The sequence below is a fragment of the Oncorhynchus mykiss genome, chromosome 15 (genome assembly GCF_013265735.2).
Source record: "Oncorhynchus mykiss isolate Arlee chromosome 15, USDA_OmykA_1.1, whole genome shotgun sequence".
In the NCBI taxonomy this organism is placed as follows: domain Eukaryota; kingdom Metazoa; phylum Chordata; class Actinopteri; order Salmoniformes; family Salmonidae; genus Oncorhynchus; species Oncorhynchus mykiss.
In genome coordinates, this window is record NC_048579.1 from 55,530,943 (window position 1) to 55,555,436 (window position 24,494).

General features: G+C 44.5%; 1 protein-coding gene across 5 annotated transcripts in view; it reads right to left on the reverse strand.

The window, feature by feature from the left end:
- LOC110490351 (scm-like with four MBT domains protein 2) overlaps positions 1-24,494 on the reverse strand; it is a 105,761-nt gene that overhangs the window by 70,593 nt on the left and 10,674 nt on the right. For all 5 annotated transcript variants that reach the window (XM_036944690.1, XM_036944687.1, XM_036944689.1 and 2 more), the window contains exon 4: positions 23,097-23,337. In XM_036944690.1, the coding sequence (XP_036800585.1) occupies positions 23,097-23,337 (241 nt within the window). The remainder of the gene's footprint in view (positions 1-23,096; positions 23,338-24,494) is intronic.

Genomic DNA, 24,494 nt, shown 5'->3' on the forward strand with positions numbered 1-24,494 from the left:
TACTAGGAGGTCAGGTAAAGTCCAGCTACAGGTGTTGTATTATACTAGGAGGTCAGGTAAAGTCCAGCTACAGGTGTTGTATTATACTAGGAGGCGAGGTCAAGTCCAGCTACAGGTGTTGTATTATTCTAGGAGGTTAGGTAAAGTCCAGCTACAGGTGTTGTATTATACTAGGAGGTTAGGTAAAGTCCAGCTACAGGTGTTGTATTATACTAGGAGGTCAGGTAAAGCCCAGCTACAGGTGTTGTATTATACTAGGAGGCGAGGTAAAGCCCAGCTACAGGTGTTGTGTTATACTAGGAGGTCAGGTAAAGTCCAGCTACAGGTGTTGTATTATACTAGGAGGCGAGGTAAAGTCCAGCTACAGGTGTTGTATTATACTAGGAGGTTAGGTAAAGTCCAGCGACAGGCTTTGTATTATACTAGGAGGTTAGGTAAATCCCAGCGACAGGTGTTGTATTATACTAGGAGGTCAGCTAAAGTCCAGCTATAGGTGTTGTATTATACTAGAAGCCAGGTAAATTCCAGCTACATGTGTTGTATTATACTAGGAGGTCAGGTAAAGTCCAGCGACAGGTGTTGTATGGTACTAGGGGGTCAGGTAAAGCCCAGCTACAGGTGTTGTATTATACTAGGAGGTCAGGTAAAGCCCAGCTACAGGTGTTGTATTATACTAGGAGGTCAAATAAAGTCCAGCTACAGGTGTTGTATTGTACGAGGAGGTCAGGTAAAGTCCAGCTACAGGTGTTGTATTATACTAGGAGGCGAGATAAAGCCCAGCTACAGGTGTTGTATTATACTAGGAGGTCAGGTATAGTCCAGCTACAGGTGTTGTATTATACTAGGAGGTGAGGTAAAGTCCAGCTAGGTGTTGTATTATTCTAGGAGGTCAAATAAAGTCCAGCTACGGGTGCTGTATTATACTAGGAGGTCAGGTAAATTCCAGCGACAGGTGTTGTATTATACTAGGAGGTCAAGTAAAGTCCAGCTACAGGTGTTGTATTATACTAAGAGGCGAGGTAAAGTCCAGCTACAGGTGTTGTGTTATACTAGGAGGTTAGGTAAAGTCCAGCTACAGGTGTTGTATTATACTAGGAGGTTGGGTAAGTCCAATACAGATGCTTTACTATACTAGGAGGCCAGGTAAAGTCCACTACAGGTGTTGTATTATACTAGGAGGCGAGGTAAAGCCCAGCTACAGGTGTTGTATTATAAATGGAGGTCAGGTAAAGTCCAGCTACAGGTGTTGTATTATACTAAGAGGTCAGGTAAAGTCCAGCTACAGGTGTTGTATTATACTAGGAGGTCAGGTAAGTCCAATACAGATGCTTTACTATACTAGGAGGCCAGGTAAAGTCCACTACAGGTGTTGTATTATACTAGGAGGTAAGGTAAAGTCCAGCTATAGGTGTTGTATTATACTACGAGGTCAAGTAAAGTCCAGCTACAGGTGTTGTATTATACTAGGAGGTCAGGTAAAGTCCAGCTACAGGTGTTGTATTATACTAGGAGCTCTGGTAAAGTCCAGCGACAGGTGTTGTATTATACTAGGAGGTCAGGAAAAGTCCACTACAGGTGTTGTATTATACTATGAGTTCAGGTAAAGTCCAACTACAGGTGTTGTATTATACTAGGAGGTTAGGTAAAGTCCAGCTACAGGTGTTGTATTATACTAGGAGGTCTGGTAAAATCCAGCGACAGGTGTTGTATTATACTAGGAGGTCAGAAAAAGTCCACTACAGGTGTTGTATTATACTAGGAGTTCAGGTAAAGTCCACTACAGGTGTTGTATTATACTAGGACGTAAGGTAAAGTCCACTACAGGTGTTGTATTATACTAGGAGGTCAGGTAAAGTCCAGCTACAGGTGTTGTATTATACTAGGAGGTAAGGTAAAATCCAGCTACAGGTGTTGTATTATACTAGGAGGTCAGGTAAAGTACAGCTACAGGTGTTGTATTAAACTAGGAGGCCAGGTAAAGTTCAGTTACAGGTGTTGTATTATACTAGGAGGTCAGGTAAAATCCAGCTACAGGTGTTGTATTATACTAGGAGGTCGGTAAAGTCTAGCGCCAGGTGTTGTATGGTACGAGGAGGTCAGGTAAAGTTCAGTTACAGGTGTTGTATTGTACGAGGAAGTCAGGTAAAGTCCAGCTACAGGTGTTGTATTATACTAGGAGGTCAGGTAAAGTCCAGCTATAGGTGTTTTATTATACTAGGAGCTCTGGTAAAGTCCAGCGACAGGTGTTGTATTATACTAGGAGGTCAGGAAAAGTCCACTACAGGTGTTGTATTATACTATGAGTTCAGGTAAAGTCCAGCGACAGGTGTTGTATTATACTAGGAGGTCAGAAAAAGTCCACTACAGGTGTTGTATTATACTAGGAGGTCAGGTAAAGTCCACTACAGGTGTTGTATTATACTAGGAGGTCAGGTAAAGTCCAGCTACAGGTGTTGTATTATACTAGGAGGTCAGAAAAAGTCCACTACAGGTGTTGTATTATACTAGGAGTTCAGGTAAAGTCCACTACAGGTGTTGTATTATACTAGGACGTCAGGTAAAGTCCACTACAGGTGTTGTATTATACTAGGAGGTCAGGTAAAGTCCAGCTACAGGTGTTGTATTATACTAGGAGGTAAGGTAAAATCCAGCTACAGGTGTTGTATTATACTAGGAGTTCAGGTAAAGTCCAGCTACAGGTGTTGTATTATACTCGGAGGTCAGGTAAAGTCCAGCTACAGGTGTTGTATTATACTCGGAGGTCAGGTAAAGTCCAGCTACAGGTGTTGTATTATACTAGGAGGTCAGGTAAAGTCCATCGACAAGTGTTGTATTATAATAGGTCAGGTAAAGTACAGCTACAGGTGTTTTATTATCCTAGGAGGTCTGGTAAAGTCCAGCGACAGGTGTTGTATTATACTAGGAGGTCAGAAAAAGTCCACCTCAGGTGTTGTATTATCCTAGGAGGTCAGGTAAAGTCCAGCGACGGGTGTTATATTAAACCAGGAGGTCAGGTAAAGTCCAGCTACAGGTGTTGCATTATACTAGGAGTACAGGTAAAGCCCAGCTATAGGTGTTGTATTATACTAGGAGGTCAAGTAAAGTCCAGCTACAGGTGTTGCATTATACTGGGAGGTTAGGTAAAGTCCAGCTACAGGTGTTGTATTATACTAGGAGGTTAGGTAAAGTCCAGCTACAGGTGTTGTATTATACTAGGAGGTTAGGTAAAGTCCAGCTACAGGTGTTGTATTATACTAGGAGGTCTGGTAAAGTCCAGCTACAGGTGTTTTATTATACTAGGAGGTCTGGTAAAGTCCAGCTACAGGTGTTTTATTATACTAGGAGGTCTGGTAAAGTCCAGCGACAGGTGTTGTATTATACTAGGAGGTCAGAAAAAGTCCACTACAGGTGTTGTATTATACTAGGAGGTCAGGTAAAGTCCACTACAGGTGTTGTATTATACTAGGAGGTCAGGTAAAGTCCAGCTACAGGTGTTGTATTATACTAGGAGGTCAGAAAAAGTCCACTACAGGTGTTGTATTATACTAGGAGTTCAGGTAAAGTCCACTACAGGTGTTGTATTATACTAGGACGTCAGGTAAAGTCCACTACAGGTGTTGTATTATACTAGGAGGTCAGGTAAAGTCCAGCTACAGGTGTTGTATTATACTAGGAGGTAAGGTAAAGTCCAGCTAAAGGTGTTGTATTATACTAGGAGGTTAGGTAAAGTCCAGCTACAGGTGTTGTATTATACTAGGAGGTCTGGTAAAGTCCAGCTACAGGTGTTTTATTATACTAGGAGGTCTGGTCAAATCCAGCGACAGGTGTTGTATTATACTAGGAGGTCAGAAAAAGTCCACTACAGGTGTTGTATTATACTAGGAGTTCAGGTAAAGTCCAGCTACAGGTGTTTTATTATACTAGGAGGTCAGGTAAAGTCCAGCTACAGGTGTTGTATTATACTAGGAGGTTAGGTAAAGTCCAGCTACAGGTGTTGTATTATACTAGGAGGTCTGGTAAAGTCCAGCTACAGGTGTTTTATTATACTAGGAGGTCTGGTAAAATCCAGCGACAGGTGTTGTATTATACTAGGAGGTCAGAAAAAGTCCACTACAGGTGTTTTATTATACTAGGAGTTCAGGTAAAGTCCACTACAGGTGTTGTATTATACTAGGAGGTCAGGTAAAGTCCAGCTACAGGTGTTGTATTATACTAGGAGGTTAGGTAAAGTCCAGCTACAGGTGTTGTATTATACTAGGAGGTCTGGTAAAGTCCAGCTACAGGTGTTTTATTATACTAGGAGGTCTGGTAAAATCCAGCGACAGGTGTTGTATTATACTAGGAGGTCAGAAAAAGTCCACTACAGGTGTTGTATTATACTAGGAGTTCAGGTAAAGTCCACTACAGGTGTTGTATTATACTAGGACGTAAGGTAAAGTCCACTACAGGTGTTGTATTATACTAGGAGGTCAGGTAAAGTCCAGCTACAGGTGTTGTATTATACTAGGAGGTAAGGTAAAATCCAGCTACAGGTGTTGTATTATACTAGGAGGTCAGGTAAAGTACAGCTACAGGTGTTGTATTAAACTAGGAGGCCAGGTAAAGTTCAGTTACAGGTGTTGTATTATACTAGGAGGTCAGGTAAAATCCAGCTACAGGTGTTGTATTATACTAGGAGGTCAGGTAAAGTCTAGCGCCAGGTGTTGTATGGTACGAGGAGGTCAGGTAAAGTTCAGTTACAGGTGTTGTATTGTACGAAGAAGTCAGGTAAAGTCCAGCTACAGGTGTTGTATTATACTAGGAGGTCAGGTAAAGTCCAGCTATAGGTGTTTTATTATACTAGGAGCTCTGGTAAAGTCCAGCGACAGGTGTTGTATTATACTAGGAGGTCAGGAAAAGTCCACTACAGGTGTTGTATTATACTATGAGTTCAGGTAAAGTCCAGCTACAGGTGTTGTATTATACTAGGAGGTTAGGTAAAGTCCAGCTACAGGTGTTGTATTATACTAGGAGGTCTGGTAAAGTCCAGCTACAGGTGTTTTATTATACTAGGAGGTCTGGTAAAATCCAGCGACAGGTGTTGTATTATACTAGGAGGTCAGAAAAAGTCCACTACAGGTGTTGTATTATACTAGGAGGTCAGGTAAAGTCCACTACAGGTGTTGTATTATACTAGGAGGTCAGGTAAAGTCCAGCTACAGGTGTTGTATTATACTAGGAGGTCAGAAAAAGTCCACTACAGGTGTTGTATTATACTAGGAGTTCAGGTAAAGTCCACTACAGGTGTTGTATTATACTAGGACGTCAGGTAAAGTCCACTACAGGTGTTGTATTATACTAGGAGGTCAGGTAAAGTCCAGCTACAGGTGTTGTATTATACTAGGAGGTTAGGTAAAGTCCAGCTACAGGTGTTGTATTATACTAGGAGGTCTGGTAAAGTCCAGCTACAGGTGTTTTATTATACTAGGAGGTCTGGTAAAATCCAGCGACAGGTGTTGTATTATACTAGGAGGTCAGGTAAAATCCAGCTACAGGTGTTGTATTATACTAGGAGGTCGGTAAAGTCTAGCGCCAGGTGTTGTATGGTACGAGGAGGTCAGGTAAAGTTCAGTTACAGGTGTTGTATTGTACGAGGAAGTCAGGTAAAGTCCAGCTACAGGTGTTGTATTATACTAGGAGGTCAGGTAAAGTCCAGCTATAGGTGTTTTATTATACTAGGAGCTCTGGTAAAGTCCAGCGACAGGTGTTGTATTATACTAGGAGGTCAGGAAAAGTCCACTACAGGTGTTGTATTATACTATGAGTTCAGGTAAAGTCCAGCTACAGGTGTTGTATTATACTAGGAGGTTAGGTAAAGTCCAGCTACAGGTGTTGTATTATACTAGGAGGTCTGGTAAAGTCCAGCTACAGGTGTTTTATTATACTAGGAGGTCTGGTAAAGTCCAGCGACAGGTGTTGTATTATACTAGGAGGTCAGAAAAAGTCCACTACAGGTGTTGTATTATACTAGGAGGTCAGGTAAAGTCCACTACAGGTGTTGTATTATACTAGGAGGTCAGGTAAAGTCCAGCTACAGGTGTTGTATTATACTAGGAGGTCAGAAAAAGTCCACTACAGGTGTTGTATTATACTAGGAGTTCAGGTAAAGTCCACTACAGGTGTTGTATTATACTAGGACGTCAGGTAAAGTCCACTACAGGTGTTGTATTATACTAGGAGGTCAGGTAAAGTCCAGCTACAGGTGTTGTATTATACTAGGAGGTAAGGTAAAATCCAGCTACAGGTGTTGTATTATACTAGGAGTTCAGGTAAAGTCCAGCTACAGGTGTTGTATTATACTCGGAGGTCAGGTAAAGTCCAGCTACAGGTGTTGTATTATACTCGGAGGTCAGGTAAAGTCCAGCTACAGGTGTTGTATTATACTAGGAGGTCAGGTAAAGTCCATCGACAAGTGTTGTATTATAATAGGTCAGGTAAAGTACAGCTACAGGTGTTTTATTATCCTAGGAGGTCTGGTAAAGTCCAGCGACAGGTGTTGTATTATACTAGGAGGTCAGAAAAAGTCCACCTCAGGTGTTGTATTATCCTAGGAGGTCAGGTAAAGTCCAGCGACGGGTGTTATATTAAACCAGGAGGTCAGGTAAAGTCCAGCTACAGGTGTTGCATTATACTAGGAGTACAGGTAAAGCCCAGCTATAGGTGTTGTATTATACTAGGAGGTCAAGTAAAGTCCAGCTACAGGTGTTGCATTATACTGGGAGGTTAGGTAAAGTCCAGCTACAGGTGTTGTATTATACTAGGAGGTTAGGTAAAGTCCAGCTACAGGTGTTGTATTATACTAGGAGGTTAGGTAAAGTCCAGCTACAGGTGTTGTATTATACTAGGAGGTCTGGTAAAGTCCAGCTACAGGTGTTTTATTATACTAGGAGGTCTGGTAAAGTCCAGCTACAGGTGTTTTATTATACTAGGAGGTCTGGTAAAGTCCAGCGACAGGTGTTGTATTATACTAGGAGGTCAGAAAAAGTCCACTACAGGTGTTGTATTATACTAGGAGGTCAGGTAAAGTCCACTACAGGTGTTGTATTATACTAGGAGGTCAGATAAAGTCCAGCTACAGGTGTTGTATTATACTAGGAGTTCAGAAAAAGTCCACTACAGGTGTTGTATTATACTAGGAGTTCAGGTAAAGTCCACTACAGGTGTTGTATTATACTAGGACGTCAGGTAAAGTCCACTACAGGTGTTGTATTATACTAGGAGGTCAGGTAAAGTCCAGCTACAGGTGTTGTATTATACTAGGAGGTAAGGTAAAATCCAGCTACAGGTGTTGTATTATACTAGGAGGTCAGGTAAAGTACAGCTACAGGTGTTGTATTAAACTAGGAGGCCAGGTAAAGTTCAGTTACAGGTGTTGTATTATACTAGGAGGTCAGGTAAAATCCAGCTACAGGTGTTGTATTATACTAGGAGGTCAGGTAAAGTCTAGCGCCAGGTGTTGTATGGTACGAGGAGGTCAGGTAAAGTTCAGTTACAGGTGTTGTATTGTACGAAGAAGTCAGGTAAAGTCCAGCTACAGGTGTTGTATTATACTAGGAGGTCAGGTAAAGTCCAGCTATAGGTGTTTTATTATACTAGGAGCTCTGGTAAAGTCCAGCGACAGGTGTTGTATTATACTAGGAGGTCAGGAAAAGTCCACTACAGGTGTTGTATTATACTATGAGTTCAGGTAAAGTCCAGCTACAGGTGTTGTATTATACTAGGAGGTTAGGTAAAGTCCAGCTACAGGTGTTGTATTATACTAGGAGGTCTGGTAAAGTCCAGCTACAGGTGTTTTATTATACTAGGAGGTCTGGTAAAATCCAGCGACAGGTGTTGTATTATACTAGGAGGTCAGAAAAAGTCCACTACAGGTGTTGTATTATACTAGGAGGTCAGGTAAAGTCCACTACAGGTGTTGTATTATACTAGGAGGTCAGGTAAAGTCCAGCTACAGGTGTTGTATTATACTAGGAGGTCAGAAAAAGTCCACTACAGGTGTTGTATTATACTAGGAGTTCAGGTAAAGTCCACTACAGGTGTTGTATTATACTAGGACGTCAGGTAAAGTCCACTACAGGTGTTGTATTATACTAGGAGGTCAGGTAAAGTCCAGCTACAGGTGTTGTATTATACTAGGAGGTCAGGTAAAGTACAGCTACAGGTGTTGTATTAAACTAGGAGGCCAGGTAAAGTTCAGTTACAGGTGTTGTATTATACTAGGAGGTCAGGTAAAATCCAGCTACAGGTGTTGTATTATACTAGGAGGTCAGGTAAAGTCTAGCGCCAGGTGTTGTATGGTACGAGGAGGTCAGGTAAAGTTCAGTTACAGGTGTTGTATTGTACGAGGAAGTCAGGTAAAGTCCAGCTACAGGTGTTGTATTATACTAGGAGGTCAGGTAAAGTCCAGCTATAGGTGTTTTATTATACTAGGAGCTCTGGTAAAGTCCAGCGACAGGTGTTGTATTATACTAGGAGGTCAGGAAAAGTCCACTACAGGTGTTGTATTATACTATGAGTTCAGGTAAAGTCCACTACAGGTGTTGTATTATACCAGGAGGTTAGGTAAAGTCCAGCGACAGGTGTTGTATTATACTCGGAGGTCAGGTAAAGTCCAGCTACAGGTGTTGTATTATACTAGGAGGTTAGGTAAAGTCCAGCTACAGGTGTAGTATTATACCAGGAGGTCAGGTAAAGTCCAATACAGGTGTTGAAATATACTAGGAGGTCAGATAAAGTACAACTACGGGTGTTGTATTATACTAGGAGGTCAGGTAAAGTCCACTACAGGTGTTGTATTATACCAGGAGGTCAGGTAAAGTCCAGCGACAGGTGTTGTATTATTCTAGGAGGTCAGAAAAAGTCCACTACAGGTGTTGTATTATACTAGGAGGTCAGGTAAAGTCCACTACAGGTGTTGTATGGTACGAGGACGTCAGGTAAAGTCCACTACAGGTGTTGTATTATACTAGGAGGTCAGGTAAAGTCCAGCTACAGGTGTTGTATTATACTAGGAGGTAAGGTAAAATCCAGCTACAGGTGTTGTATTATACTAGGAGTTCAGGTAAAGTCCAGCTACAGGTGTTGTATTATACTCGGAGGTCAGGTAAAGTCCAGCTACAGGTGTTGTATTATACTCGGAGGTCAGGTAAAGTCCAGCTACAGGTGTTGTATTATACTAGGAGGTCAGGTAAAGTCCATCGACAAGTGTTGTATTATAATAGGTCAGGTAAAGTACAGCTACAGGTGTTTTATTATCCTAGGAGGTCTGGTAAAGTCAAGCGACAGGTGTTGTATTATACTAGGAGGTCAGAAAAAGTCCACCTCAGGTGTTGTATTATCCTAGGAGGTCAGGTAAAGTCCAGCGACGGGTGTTATATTAAACCAGGAGGTCAGGTAAAGTCCAGCTACAGGTGTTGCATTATACTAGGAGTACAGGTAAAGCCCAGCTATAGGTGTTGTATTATACTAGGAGGTCAAGTAAAGTCCAGCTACAGGTGTTGCATTATACTGGGAGGTTAGGTAAAGTCCAGCTACAGGTGTTGTATTATACTAGGAGGTTAGGTAAAGTCCAGCTACAGGTGTTGTATTATACTAGGAGGTTAGGTAAAGTCCAGCTACAGGTGTTGTATTATACTAGGAGGTCTGGTAAAGTCCAGCTACAGGTGTTTTATTATACTAGGAGGTCTGGTAAAGTCCAGCTACAGGTGTTTTATTATACTAGGAGGTCTGGTAAAGTCCAGCGACAGGTGTTGTATTATACTAGGAGGTCAGAAAAAGTCCACTACAGGTGTTGTATTATACTAGGAGGTCAGGTAAAGTCCACTACAGGTGTTGTATTATACTAGGAGGTCAGGTAAAGTCCAGCTACAGGTGTTGTATTATACTAGGAGGTCAGAAAAAGTCCACTACAGGTGTTGTATTATACTAGGAGTTCAGGTAAAGTCCACTACAGGTGTTGTATTATACTAGGACGTCAGGTAAAGTCCACTACAGGTGTTGTATTATACTAGGAGGTCAGGTAAAGTCCAGCTACAGGTGTTGTATTATACTAGGAGGTAAGGTAAAATCCAGCTACAGGTGTTGTATTATACTAGGAGGTCAGGTAAAGTACAGCTACAGGTGTTGTATTAAACTAGGAGGCCAGGTAAAGTTCAGTTACAGGTGTTGTATTATACTAGGAGGTCAGGTAAAATCCAGCTACAGGTGTTGTATTATACTAGGAGGTCAGGTAAAGTCTAGCGCCAGGTGTTGTATGGTACGAGGAGGTCAGGTAAAGTTCAGTTACAGGTGTTGTATTGTACGAAGAAGTCAGGTAAAGTCCAGCTACAGGTGTTGTATTATACTAGGAGGTCAGGTAAAGTCCAGCTATAGGTGTTTTATTATACTAGGAGCTCTGGTAAAGTCCAGCGACAGGTGTTGTATTATACTAGGAGGTCAGGAAAAGTCCACTACAGGTGTTGTATTATACTATGAGTTCAGGTAAAGTCCAGCTACAGGTGTTGTATTATACTAGGAGGTTAGGTAAAGTCCAGCTACAGGTGTTGTATTATACTAGGAGGTCTGGTAAAGTCCAGCTACAGGTGTTTTATTATACTAGGAGGTCTGGTAAAATCCAGCGACAGGTGTTGTATTATACTAGGAGGTCAGAAAAAGTCCACTACAGGTGTTGTATTATACTAGGAGGTCAGGTAAAGTCCACTACAGGTGTTGTATTATACTAGGAGGTCAGGTAAAGTCCAGCTACAGGTGTTGTATTATACTAGGAGGTCAGAAAAAGTCCACTACAGGTGTTGTATTATACTAGGAGTTCAGGTAAAGTCCACTACAGGTGTTGTATTATACTAGGACGTCAGGTAAAGTCCACTACAGGTGTTGTATTATACTAGGAGGTCAGGTAAAGTCCAGCTACAGGTGTTGTATTATACTAGGAGGTCAGGTAAAGTACAGCTACAGGTGTTGTATTAAACTAGGAGGCCAGGTAAAGTTCAGTTACAGGTGTTGTATTATACTAGGAGGTCAGGTAAAATCCAGCTACAGGTGTTGTATTATACTAGGAGGTCAGGTAAAGTCTAGCGCCAGGTGTTGTATGGTACGAGGAGGTCAGGTAAAGTTCAGTTACAGGTGTTGTATTGTACGAGGAAGTCAGGTAAAGTCCAGCTACAGGTGTTGTATTATACTAGGAGGTCAGGTAAAGTCCAGCTATAGGTGTTTTATTATACTAGGAGCTCTGGTAAAGTCCAGCGACAGGTGTTGTATTATACTAGGAGGTCAGGAAAAGTCCACTACAGGTGTTGTATTATACTATGAGTTCAGGTAAAGTCCACTACAGGTGTTGTATTATACCAGGAGGTTAGGTAAAGTCCAGCGACAGGTGTTGTATTATACTCGGAGGTCAGGTAAAGTCCAGCTACAGGTGTTGTATTATACTAGGAGGTTAGGTAAAGTCCAGCTACAGGTGTAGTATTATACCAGGAGGTCAGGTAAAGTCCAATACAGGTGTTGAAATATACTAGGAGGTCAGATAAAGTACAACTACGGGTGTTGTATTATACTAGGAGGTCAGGTAAAGTCCACTACAGGTGTTGTATTATACCAGGAGGTCAGGTAAAGTCCAGCGACAGGTGTTGTATTATTCTAGGAGGTCAGAAATGTCCACTACAGGTGTTGTATTATACTAGGAGGTCAGGTAAAGTCCACTACAGGTGTTGTATGGTACGAGGAGGTCAGGTAAAGTTCAGTTACAGGTGTTGTATTGTACGAGGAAGTCAGGTAAAGTCCAGCTACAGGTGTTGTATTATACTAGGAGGTCAGGTAAAGTCCAGCTATAGGTGTTTTATTATACTAGGAGCTCTGGTAAAGTCCAGCGACAGGTGTTGTATTATACTAGGAGGTCAGGAAAAGTCCACTACAGGTGTTGTATTATACTATGAGTTCAGGTAAAGTCCACTACAGGTGTTGTATTATACTATGAGTTCAGGTAAAGTCCACTACAGGTGTTGTATTATACAAGGAGTTCAGGTAAAGTCCACTACAGGTGTTGTATTATACTAGGAGGTCAGGTAAAGTCCACTACAGGTGTTGTATTATACTAGGAGGTCAGGTAAAGTCCAGCTACAGGTGTTGTATTATACTAGGAGGTCAGGTAAAATCCAGCTACAGGTGTTGTATTATACTATGAGGTCAGGTAAAGTACAGCGACAGGTGTTGTATTATACTAGGAGGTCAGGTAAAGTACAGCGACAGGTGTTGTATTATACTAGGAGGTCAGGTAAAGTACAGCGACAGGTGTTGTATTATACTAGGAGGTCAGGTAAAGTACAGCGACAGGTGTTGTATTATACTAGGAGGTCAGGTAAAGTCCAGCTACAGGTGTTGTATTATACTAGGAGGTCAGGTAAAGTCCAGCGACAAGTGTTGTATTATAATAGGTCAGGTAAAGTACAGCTACAGGTGTTGTATTATACTAGGAGGTCAGGTAAAGTCCACTACGGGTGTTTTATTATACTAGGAGGTCTGGTAAGTCCAGCGACAGGTGTTGTATTATACTAGGAGGTCAGATAAGTCCACTACAGGTGTTGTATTATCCTAGGAGGTCAGGTAAAGTCCAGCTACAGGTGTTGTATGATACTAGGAGGTCAGGTAAAGTCCAGCTACAGGTGTTGTATGATACTAGGAGGTCAGGTAAAGTCCACTACAGGAGTTGTATTATACTAGGAGGTCAGGTAAAGTCCAGCTACAGGTGTTATATTATACTAGGAGGTCAGGTAAAGTCCACTAAAGGTGTTGTATTATACTAGGAGGCCAGGTAAAGTCCAGCTACAGATGTTGTATTATACTAGGAGGCCAGGTAAAGTCCAGCTACAGGTGTTATATGATACTAGGAGGTCAGGTAAAGTCCACTACAGGTGTTGTATTATACTAGGAGGTCAGGTAAAGTCCAGCTACAGGTGTTGTATTATACTAGGAGGTTAGGTAAAGTCCTGCTACAGGTGTTGTATTATACTAGGAGGTCAGGTAAAGTCCACTACAGGGGTTGTATTAGACTAGGAGGTCAGGTAAAGTCCAGCTACAGGTGTTGTATTATACTAGGAGGTCAGGTAAAGTCCACTACAGGTGTTGTATTATACTAGGAGGCCAGGTAAAGTCGACTACAGGTGTTGTATCATACTAGGAGGTCAGGTAAAGTCCAGCTACAGATGTTGTATTATACTAGGAGGCCAGGTAAAGTCCACTACAGGTGTTGTATTATACTAGGAGGTCAGGTAACGTCCAGATACAGGTGTTGTATTATACTGGGAGGTAAGGTAAAGTCCAGCTACGGGTGTTGTATTATACTAGGAGGTCAGGTGAAGTCCAGCGAAAGGTGTTGTTTTATACTAGGAGGTTAGGTAAAATCCAGCTACAGGTGTTGTATTATACTAGGAGGTTAGGTAAAGTCCAGCTACAGGTGTTGTATTATACTAGGAGGTTAGGTAAAGTCCAGCTACAGGTGTTGTATTATACTAGGAGGTCTGGTAAAGTCCAGCTACAGGTGTTGTATTATACTAGGAGGTCAGAAAAAGTCCACTACAGGTGTTGTATTATACTAGGAGGTCAGGTAAAGTCCACTTCAGGTGTTGTATTATACTAGGAGGTCAGGTAAAGTCCAGCTACAGGTGTTGTATTATACTAGGAGGTCAGAAAAAGTCCACTACAGGTGTTGTATTATACTAGGAGTTCAGGTAAAGTCCAATTCAGGTGTTGTATTATACTAGGACGTCAGGTAAAGTCCACTACAGGTGTTGTATTATACTAGGAGGTCAGGTAAAGTCCAGCTACAGGTGTTGTATTATACTAGGAGGTCAGGTAAAGTCCAGCTATAGGTGTTGTATTATACTAGGAGGTCAGGAAAAGTCCACTACAGGTGTTGTATTATACTATGAGTTCAGGTAAAGTCCACTACAGGTGTTGTATTATACTAGGAGGTCAGAAAAAGTCCACTACAGGTGTTGTATTATACTAGGAGTTCAGGTAAAGTCCACTACAGGTGTTGTATTATACTCGGAGGTCAGGTAAAGTCCAGCTACAGGTGTTGTATTATACTCGGAGGTCAGGTAAAGTCCAGCTACAGGTGTTGTATTATACTAGGAGGTTAGGTAAAGTCCAGCTACAGGTGTAGTATTATACCAGGAGGTCAGGTAAAGTCCAATACAGGTGTTGAAATATACTAGGAGGTCAGATAAAGTACAACTACGGGTGTTGTATTATACTAGGAGGTCAGGTAAAGTCCACTACAGGTGTTGTATTATACCAGGAGGTCAGGTAAAGTCCAGCGACAGGTGTTGTATTATACTAGGAGGTCAGAAAAAGTCCACTACAGGTGTTGTATTATACTAGGAGGTCAGGTAAAGTCCACTACAGGTGTTGTATGGTACGGGGAGGTCAGGTAAAGTTCAGTTACAGGTGTTGTATTGTACGAGGAAGTCAGGTAAAGTCCAGCTACAGGTGTTGTATTATACTAGGAGGTCAGGTAAGGTCCAGCTATAGGTGTTTTATTATACTAGGAGCTCTGGTAAAGTCCAGCGACAGGTGTTGTATTATACTAGGTGGTCAGGAAAAGTCCACTACAGGTGTTGTATTATACTATGAGTTCAGGTAAAGTCCACTACAGGTGTTGTATTATACTAGGAGGTCAGAAAAAGTCCACTACAGGTGTTGTATGGTACGAGGAGGTCAGGTAAAGTTCAGTTACAGGTGTTGTATTGTACGAGGAAGTCAGGTAAAGTCCAGCTACAGGTGTTGTATTATACTAGGAGGTCAGGTAAAGTCCAGCTAAAGGTGTTGTATTATACTAGGAGGCGAGGTAAAGCCCAGCTACAGGTGTTGTATTATACTAGGAGGTCAGGTAAAGTCCAGCGACAGGTGTTGTATGGTACGAGGAGGTCAGGTAAAGTTTAGTCACAGGTGTTGTATTGTACGAGGAAGTCAGGTAAAGTCCAGCTACAGGTGTTGTATTATACTAGGAGGTCAGGTAAAGTCTAGCGACAGGTGTTGTATGGTACGAGGAGGTCAGGTAAAGTTCAGTTACAGGTGTTGTATTGTACGAGGAAGTCAGGTAAAGTCCAGCTACAGGTGTTGTATTATACTAGGAGGTCAGGTAAAGTCCAGCTATAGGTGTTGTATTATACTAGGAGGTCAGGTAAAGTCCAGCTAAAGGTGTTGTATTATACTAGGAGGCGAGGTAAAGCCCAGCTACAGGTGTTGTATTATACTAGGAGGTCAGGTAAAGTCCAGCGACAGGTGTTGTATGGTACGAGGAGGTCAGGTAAAGTTTAGTTACAGGTGTTGTATTGTACGAGGAAGTCAGGTAAAGTCCAGCTACAGGTGTTGTATTATACTAGGAGGTCGGGTAAGTCCACTACATATGTTTTATTATACTAGGAGGCCAGTCAAAGTCCACTACAGGTGTTGTATTATACTAGGAGGTCAAGTAAAGTCCAGCAACAGGTGTTGTATTATACTAGGACGCCAGGTAAAGTCCAGCTACAGGTGTTGTATTATACTAGGAGGTCAAGTAAAGTCCAGCTACAGGTGTTGCATTATACTGGGAGGTCAGGTAAAGTCCAGCTACGGGTGTTGTATTATACTAGGAGGTCAGGTGAAGTCCAGCGAAAGGTGTTGTATTATACTAGGAGGTCAGGTAAAGTCCACTACAGGTGTTGTATTATACCAGGAGGTCAGGTAAAGTCCACTACAGGTGTTGTATTATACTAGGAGGTTAGGTAAAGTCCAGCTACAGGTGTTGTATTATACTAGGTGGTCAGGTAAAGTCCAGCTACAGGTGTTGTATTATACTAGGAGGTCAGGTAAAGTACAGCTACGGGTGTTGTATTATACTAGGAGGTCGGGTAAGTCCACTACATATGTTTTATTATACTAGGAGGCCAGTCAAAGTCCACTACAGGTGTTGTATTATACTAGGAGGTCAAGTAAAGTCCAGCAACAGGTGTTGTATTATACTAGGACGCCAGGTAAAGTCCAGCTACAGGTGTTGTATTATACTAGGAGGTCAAGTAAAGTCCAGCTACAGGTGTTGCATTATACTGGGAGGTCAGGTAAAGTCCAGCTACGGGTGTTGTATTATACTAGGAGGTCAGGTGAAGTCCAGCGAAAGGTGTTGTATTATACTAGGAGGTCAGGTAAAGTCCACTACAGGTGTTGTATTATACTAGGAGGTAAGGTAAAGTCCAGTTACAGGTGTTGTATTATACTAGAAGTTTAGGTAAAGTCCAGCTACAGGTGTTGTATTATACTAGGAGGTCAGGTAAAGTCCAGGTACAGGTGTTGCATTATACTAGGAGGTTAGGTAAAGTCCAGCTACAGGTGTTGTATTATACTAGGAGGTCAGGTAAAGCCCACTACAGGTGTTGTATTATACTAGGAGGTCAGGTAAAGTCCAGCTACAGGTTGTTACGGTGCGTGAATGAGGACCCAAAAGCAAATTAACGTAAACAGAGCTTCTTTAATGACAAAACATAGGTAGGCTCAGATGGACCGGCAGATTCCGACAGGACAGGACAAGGTTGCAGCAAACATGACGATAGTCTGGTTCAGGCATGAATAACACAAACAAGAATCCGACCAAGACAGGAGCAAAAACAGAGAGAGATATAGAGGACTAATCAGAGGGAAAAAAGGGAACAGGTGGGAAAAGGGGTGACGAGGTAGTTAGGAGGAGACAAGGAACAGCTGGGGGAAAGAGGGGGAGAAAAGGTAACCTAATAACGACCAGCAGAGGGAGACAGGGTGAAGGGAAAGGACAGAAACAAGACACAACATGACAATACATGACAGTACCCCCCCCACTCACCGAGCGCCTCCTGGCGCACTCGAGGAGGAAACCTGGCGGCAACGGAGGAAATCCTCGATCAGCGCACGGTCCAGCACGTCCCGAGAGGGAACCCAACTCCTCTCCTCAGGACCGTACCCCTCCCAATCTACTAGGTACTGATGACCACGGCCCCGAGGACGCATGTCCAAAATCCTACGGACCCTGTAGATGGGTGCGCCCTCGACAAGGATGGGGGGGGGGGGGGGGAGACGAGCGGGGGCGCGAAGAACGGGCTTGATACAGGAGACATGGAAGACCGGGTGGACGCGACGAAGATATCGCGGAAGAAGAAGTCGAACTGCGACAGGATTAATGATCTGAGAAATACGGAACGGACCAATGAACCGCGGGGTCAACTTGCGAGAAGCGGTCTTAAGGGGAAGGTTCTGAGTGGAGAGCCAAACTCTCTGACCGCGACAATATCTAGGACTCTTAGTTCTACGCTTATTAGCAGCTCTCACAGTCTGCGCCCTATAACGGCAAAGTGCAGACCTGACCCTCTTCCAGGTGCGCTCGCAACGTTGGACAAAAGCCTGAGCGGAGGGGACGCTGGACTCGGCGAACTGAGATGAGAACAGCGGAGGCTGGTACCCGAGGCTACTCTGAAAAGGAGATAGCCCGGTCGCAGACGAAGGAAGCGAGTTGTGGGCGTATTCTGCCCAGGGGAGCTGTTCTGACCAAGACGCAGGGTTGCGAAAAGAAAGACTGCGTAAGATGCGACCAATAGTCTGATTGGCCCGTTCTGCTTGACCGTTAGACTGGGGGTGAAAGCCGGAAGAGAGACTGACGGAAGCCCCAATCAAACGGCAAAACTCCCTCCAAAATTGAGACGTGAATTGCGGACCTCTGTCCGAAACGACGTCTGACGGAAGGCCATGAATTCTGAAAACATTCTCGATGATGATTTGTGCCGTCTCTTTAGCAGAAGGAAGCTTAGCAAGGGGAATAAAATGAGCCGCCTTAGAGAACCTATCGACAACCGTAAGAATAACAGTCTTCCCCGCTGACGAAGGCAGTCCGGTGACAAAATCTAAGGCGATGTGAGACCATGGTCGAGAGGGAATGGGAAGCGGCCTGAGACGGCCGGCAGGAGGGGAGTTACCGGACTTAGTCTGCGCGCAGACCGAACAAGCAGCCACAAAACGACGCGTGTCATGCTCCCGGGTGGGCCACCAAAAACGCTGGCGAATGGAAGCAAGCGTACCCCGAACGCCAGGGTGGCCGGCTAACTTGGCAGAGTGAGCCCACTGAAGAACGGCCAGACGAGTAGGAACGGGAACGAAAAGAAGGTTCCTAGGACAAGCGCGCGGCGACGGAGTTTGAGTGAGTGCTTGCTTTACCTGCCTCTCAATTCCCCAGACAGTCAACCCGACAACACGCCCCTCAGGGAGAATCCCCTCGGGGTCAGTGGAGGCTACTGAAGAACTGAAGAGACGAGATAAAGCATCAGGCTTGGTGTTCTTAGAGCCCGGACGATAAGAAATCACGAACTCGAAACGAGCGAAAAACAGCGCCCAGCGCGCCTGACGCGCATTAAGTCGTTTGGCAGAACGGATGTACTCAAGGTTCCTATGGTCAGTCCAAACGACAAAAGGAACGGTCGCCCCCTCCAACCACTGTCGCCATTCGCCTAGGGCTAAGCGGATGGCGAGCAGTTCGCGGTTTCCCACATCATAGTTAAGTTCCGACGGCGACAGGCGATGAGAAAAATACGCGCAAGGACCTTGTCGTCAGAGAGGGAGCGCTGAGAAAGAATGGCTCCCACGCCCACCTCTGACGCGTCAACCTCGACAACGAACTGTCTAGTGACGTCAGGTGTAACAAGGATAGGTGCGGATGTAAAACGATTCTTGATGAGATCAAAAGCTCCCTGGGCGGAAACGGACCACTTAAAGCACGTCTTGACAGAAGTAAGGGCTGTGAGAGGAGCTGCCACCTGACCGAAATTACGGATGAAACGACGATAGAAGTTTGCGAAGCCGAGAAAGCGCTGCAGCTCGACGCGTGACTTAGGGACGGGCCAATCAATGACAGCTTGGACCTTAGCGGGATCCATCTTAATGCCTTCAGCGGAAATAACAGAACTGAGAAATGTGACGGAGGAGGCATGAAAAGAGCACTTCTCAGCCTTCACAAAAAGACAATTCTCTAAAAGGCGCTGGAGGACACGTCGAACGTGCTGAACATGAATCTGGAGTGACGGTGAAAAAATCAGGATATCGTCAAGGTAAACGAAAACAAAGATGTTCAGCATGTCTCTCAGGACATCATTGACTAATGCCTGAAAGACAGCTGGAGCGTTAGCGAGGCCGAAAGGAAGAACCCGGTATTCAAAGTGCCCTAACGGAGTGTTAAACGCCGTCTTCCACTCGTCCCCCTCCCTGATGCGCACGAGATGGTAAGCGTTACGAAGGTCCAACTTAGTGAAAAACCTGGCTCCCTGCAGGATCTCGAAGGCTGAAGACATAAGAGGAAGCGGATAACGATTCTTCACTGTTATGTCATTCAGCCCTCGATAATCTATGCAGGGGCGCAGGGACCCGTCCTTCTTCTTAACAAAAAAAAACCCCGCTCCGGCGGGAGAGGAGGAGGGGACTATGGTACCGGCGGCAAGAGCTACAGACAAATAATCTTCGAGAGCCTTACGTTCGGGAGCCGACAGAGAGTATAGTCTACCCCGGGGGGGAGTGGTTCCCGGAAGGAGATCAATACTACAATCATACGACCGGTGTGGAGGAAGAGAGGTGGCCCTGGACCGACTGAACACCGTGCGCAGATCGTGATATTCCTCCGGCACCCCTGTCAAATCACCAGGCTCCTCCTGTGAAGAAGAGACAGAGGAAACAGGAGGGATAGCAGACATTAAACATTTCACATGACAAGAGACGTTCCAGGAGAGGATAGAATTACTAGACCAATTAATAGAAGGATTATGACAAACTAGCCAGGGATGGCCCAAAACAACAGGTGTAAAAGGTGAACGAAAAATTAAAAAAGAAATGGTTTCGCTATGATTACCAGAGACAGTGAGGGTTAAAGGTAGCGTCTCACGCTGAATCCTGGGGAGAGGACTACCATCCAAGGCGAACAAGGCCGTGGGCTCCCTTAACTGTCTGAGAGGAATGTCATGTTCCCGAGCCCAGGTCTCGTCCATAAAACAGCCATCCGCCCCAGAGTCTATCAAGGCACTGCAGGAAGCTGACGAACCGGTCCAGCGTAGATGGACCGACAAGGTAGTGCAGGATCTTGAAGGAGAGACAGGAGTAGTAGCGCTCACCAGTAGCCCTCCGCTTACTGATGAGCTCTGGCTTTTACTGGACATGAAGTGACAAAATGACCAGCGGAACCGCAATAGAGACAGAGGCGGTTGGTGATTCTCCGTTCCCTCTCTTTAGTCGAGATGCGGATACCTCCCAGCTGCATAGGCTCAGCACCCGAGCCGGCAGAGGAAGATGGTAGTGATGCGGAGAGGGGGGCAACGGAGAACGCAAGCTCCTTTCCACGAGCTCGGTGACGAAGATCAACCCGTCGCTCAATGCGAATAGCGAGTTCAATCAAGGAATCCATGCTGGAAGGAACCTCCCGGGAGAGAATCTCATCCTTTACCTCTGCGCGGAGACCCTCCAGAAAACGAGCGAGCAAAGCCGGCTCATTCCAGCCACTGGAGGCAGCAAGAGTGCGAAACTCAATAGAGAAGTCTGTTATGGATCGATTACCTTGACATAGGGAAGACAGGACCCTGGAAGCCTCCTCCCCAAAAACAGATCGATCAAAAACCCGTATCATCTCCTCCTTAAAGTCCTGATACTGGTTAGTACACTCAGCCCTTGCCTCCCAGATTGCCGTGCCCCACTCACGAGCCCGTCCAGTAAGGAGGGATATGACGTAGGCGATACGAGCAGTGCTCCTGGAGTACGTGTTGGGCTGGAGAGAAAACACAATATCACACTGGGTGAGGAACGAGCGGCATTCAGTGGGCTCCCCAGAGTAACACGGCGGGTTATTGATTCTGGGCTCCGGAGATTCGAAAGCCCTGGAAGTGGCCGGTGGATCGAGGCGGAGATGGTGAACCTGTTCTGTGAGGTTGGAGACTTGGGTGGCCAGGGTCTCAACGGCATGTCGAGCAGCAGACAATTCCTGCTCGTGTCTGCCTAGCATCGCTCCCTGAATCTCGACGGCTGAGTGGAGAGGATCCGAAGTCGCTGGGTCCATTCTTGGTCGGATTCTTCTGTCACGGTGCGTGAATGAGGACCCAAAAGCGAATTAACGTAAACAGAGCTTCTTTAATGACAAAACATAGGTAGGCTCAGATGGACCGGCAGATTCCGACAGGACAGGACAAGGTTGCAGCAAACATGACGATAGTCTGGTTCAGGCATGAATAACACAAACAAGAATCCGACAAAGACAGGAGCAAAAAACAGAGAGAGATATAGAGGACTAATCAGAGGGAAAAAAGGGAACAGGTGGGAAAAGGGGTGACGAGGTAGTTAGGAGGAGACAAGGAACAGCTGGGGGAAAGAGGGGGAGAAAAGGTAACCTAATAACGACCAGCAGAGGGAGACAGGGTGAAGGGAAAGGACAGAAACAAGACACAACATGACAATACATGACACAGGTGTTATATTATACTAGGAGGTTAGGTAAAGTCCAGCTACAGGTGTTGTATTATACTAGGTGGTCAGGTAAAGTCCAGCTACAGGTGTTGTATTATACTAGGAGGTCAGGTAAAGTACAGCGACAGGTGTTGTATTATACTAGGAGGTCAGGTAAAGTACAGCGACAGGTGTTGTATTATACTAGGAGGTCAGGTAAAGTCCACTACAGGTGTTGTATTATACTCGGAGGTCAGGTAAAGTCCAGCTACAGGTGTTGTATTATACTAGGAGGTCAGGTAAAGTCCAGCGACAAGTGTTGTATTATAATAGGTCAGGTAAAGTACAGCTACAGGTGTTGTATTATACTAGGAGGTCAGGTAAAGTCCACTACAGGTGTTGTATTATACTAGGAGGTCAAGTAAAGTCCAGCTACAGGTTTTGCATTATACTAGGAGGTCAGATAAGTCCTCTACAGGTGTTGTATTATACTAGGAGGTCAGGTAAAGTCCACTACGGGTGTTTTATTATACTAGGAGGTCTGGTAAGTCCAGCGACAGGTGTTGTATTATACTAGGAGGTCAGATAAGTCCACTACAGGTGTTGTATTATCCTAGGAGGTCAGGTAAAGTCCAGCGACGGGTGTTGTATTAAACCAGGAGGTCAGGTAAAGTACAGCTACAGGTGTTGTATTATACTAACAGGCCAGATAAAGTCCACTACAGGTGTTGTATTAAACTAGGAGGTCAGGTAAAGTCCAGCTACAGGTGTTGTATGATACTAGGAGGTCAGGTAAAGTCCAGCTACAGGTGTTGTATGATACTAGGAGGTCAGGTAAAGTCCACTACAGGAGTTGTATTATACTAGGAGGTCAGGTAAAGTCCAGCTACAGGTGTTATATTATACTAGGAGGCCAGGTAAAGTCCAGCTACAGGTGTTGTATTATACTAGGAGGCCAGGTAAAGTCCAGCTACAGGTGTTATATGATACTAGGAGGTCAGGTAAAGTCCACTACAGGTGTTGTATTATACTAGGAGGTCAGGTACAGTCCAGCTACAGGTGTTGTATTATACTAGGAGGTTAGGTAAAGTCCTGCTACAGGTGTTGTATTATACTAGGAGGTCAGGTAAAGTCCACTACAGGGGTTGTATTATACTAGGAGGTCAGGTAAAGTCCAGCTACAGGTGTTGTATTATACTAGGAGGTCAGGTAAAGTCCACTACAGGTGTTGTATTATACTAGGAGGCCAGGTAAAGTCGACTACAGGTGTTGTATCATACTAGGAGGTCAGGTAAAGTCCAGCTACAGATGTTGTATTATACTAGGAGGCCAGGTAAAGTCCACTACAGGTGTTGTATTATACTAGGAGGTCAGGTAACGTCCAGATACAGGTGTTGTATTATACTAGTAGGTCAGGTAAAGTCCAGCTACAGGTGTGTGTTCAGTATATGATCTATAAAGCAGCAGATGAAGAGGGTGTTTTTCCACTATAGGCTAAGATGTATGTATTCAAGTGTAAAACGCAAATATAAAATTCACAGCCCCGTGTGTGTGTGTGTGTGTGCGTGCGTGTTCCCAGGTGCTGCCCCTACCTTCAGGGGGTTGGAGGGTCTTGTTGTTCTGGGTGCACCAGCCTACTGGGTGGAGTTCGGCTGTCATGACATCACACCAGAAGTCGGCCTTGCGGTCATCTCCATAGCCACTGAAGCGCAGCAGCAGCAGCTGGCTGCAGGTGGTGACGATGGTGGCCACCCAGTAAGTGTCTGGCCTGCTCTTATTGGCCACCTCCAGCTTCATCCCCGGCTGGAAGCTGCTCTGTAGGCTGATGTCCACCTGCGAACGCCAATCAGAGAGCACCATGTCACACAAGAGGCAGCCCTTACTGACAGTGATAGGTGAGCTTGATTCTAAATGGGCTTGCACTTAAGAGGTCAATCAAGTGCATTGGGCGAGATAAAGCACATCTATACATTGACGTTCTAAAGTGGATGACACCACAGGTCTACATGCAAAATGAGGGAAGTCTGACTGGCTTGCTGAGCCATGATTGACAGAGTAAAACACAGGTGGGCCACAGGTAATGAACAGGTCATTTCTAAAAACTCCCCATCCACACTATTTGTTTATGAATCTGTTTGTTCACAAGAGTCAAGGGTTCTTTAAAGTTCCACTGATCTTTCAACCACTTATGGACAGTGACTCACAGAGAGAACATGAGGACGAGAGAGAGAGAGAGAACATGAGGACGAGAGAGAGAGAACATATCTATGGGCTAGTACCAGGAAATAGATAATGTAATGTGTTTCAACCATAGCCACAGGCTCCCACTCACACATATCTAAAAACCAATTATATAAAAACACAACACACAAACGCACACACACTGCCTGTGTTACTGGAAAAAAGCCAACATCTTAGAACTAAAAACAATGCAAATGGCTTCATGACTTCCTGATAAAAACAAAGCAAATATGCTGTATCACACTGGATGGCTTATGTAAGAGAGGCAGAGCGAGAGAGACAGAGACAAAGACAGAAGACTGAGAGCGAGACAGAGAGCGAGACAGAAAGACCCCACAATGAATCACTTTTTCAATTGGCACTAGGTCTGTTGAGAGCATGAGAGATATTTCACCATTTCACATTTTCAGGGGAAATCATGCTCTTTTCCTGTGACTCAGTCCACTTACCAACAACACTCCCATTCAAATATTCAAACACTCCCATTCCGGGCAATCCCGGGCAATCACAAAATAAAAAACGGGCAATCACATCAGCGCACCCCTCATGGACTTCACACACAGAGCTTGAGCCCGCTTAAACTGGCATCTATGAAATCAGTCAACGTCATTAAACACACTGAAGGTCTACTTCTATACTGTACGCTTCTTTCTTTCCGCTACATTATGTAGGACTACTTATGCATTCCCTTTTCCCATCGTCCCCTGCAGCTGTGTTGAGGGCCTCCTGAAGATAAGCCTGATAGACAT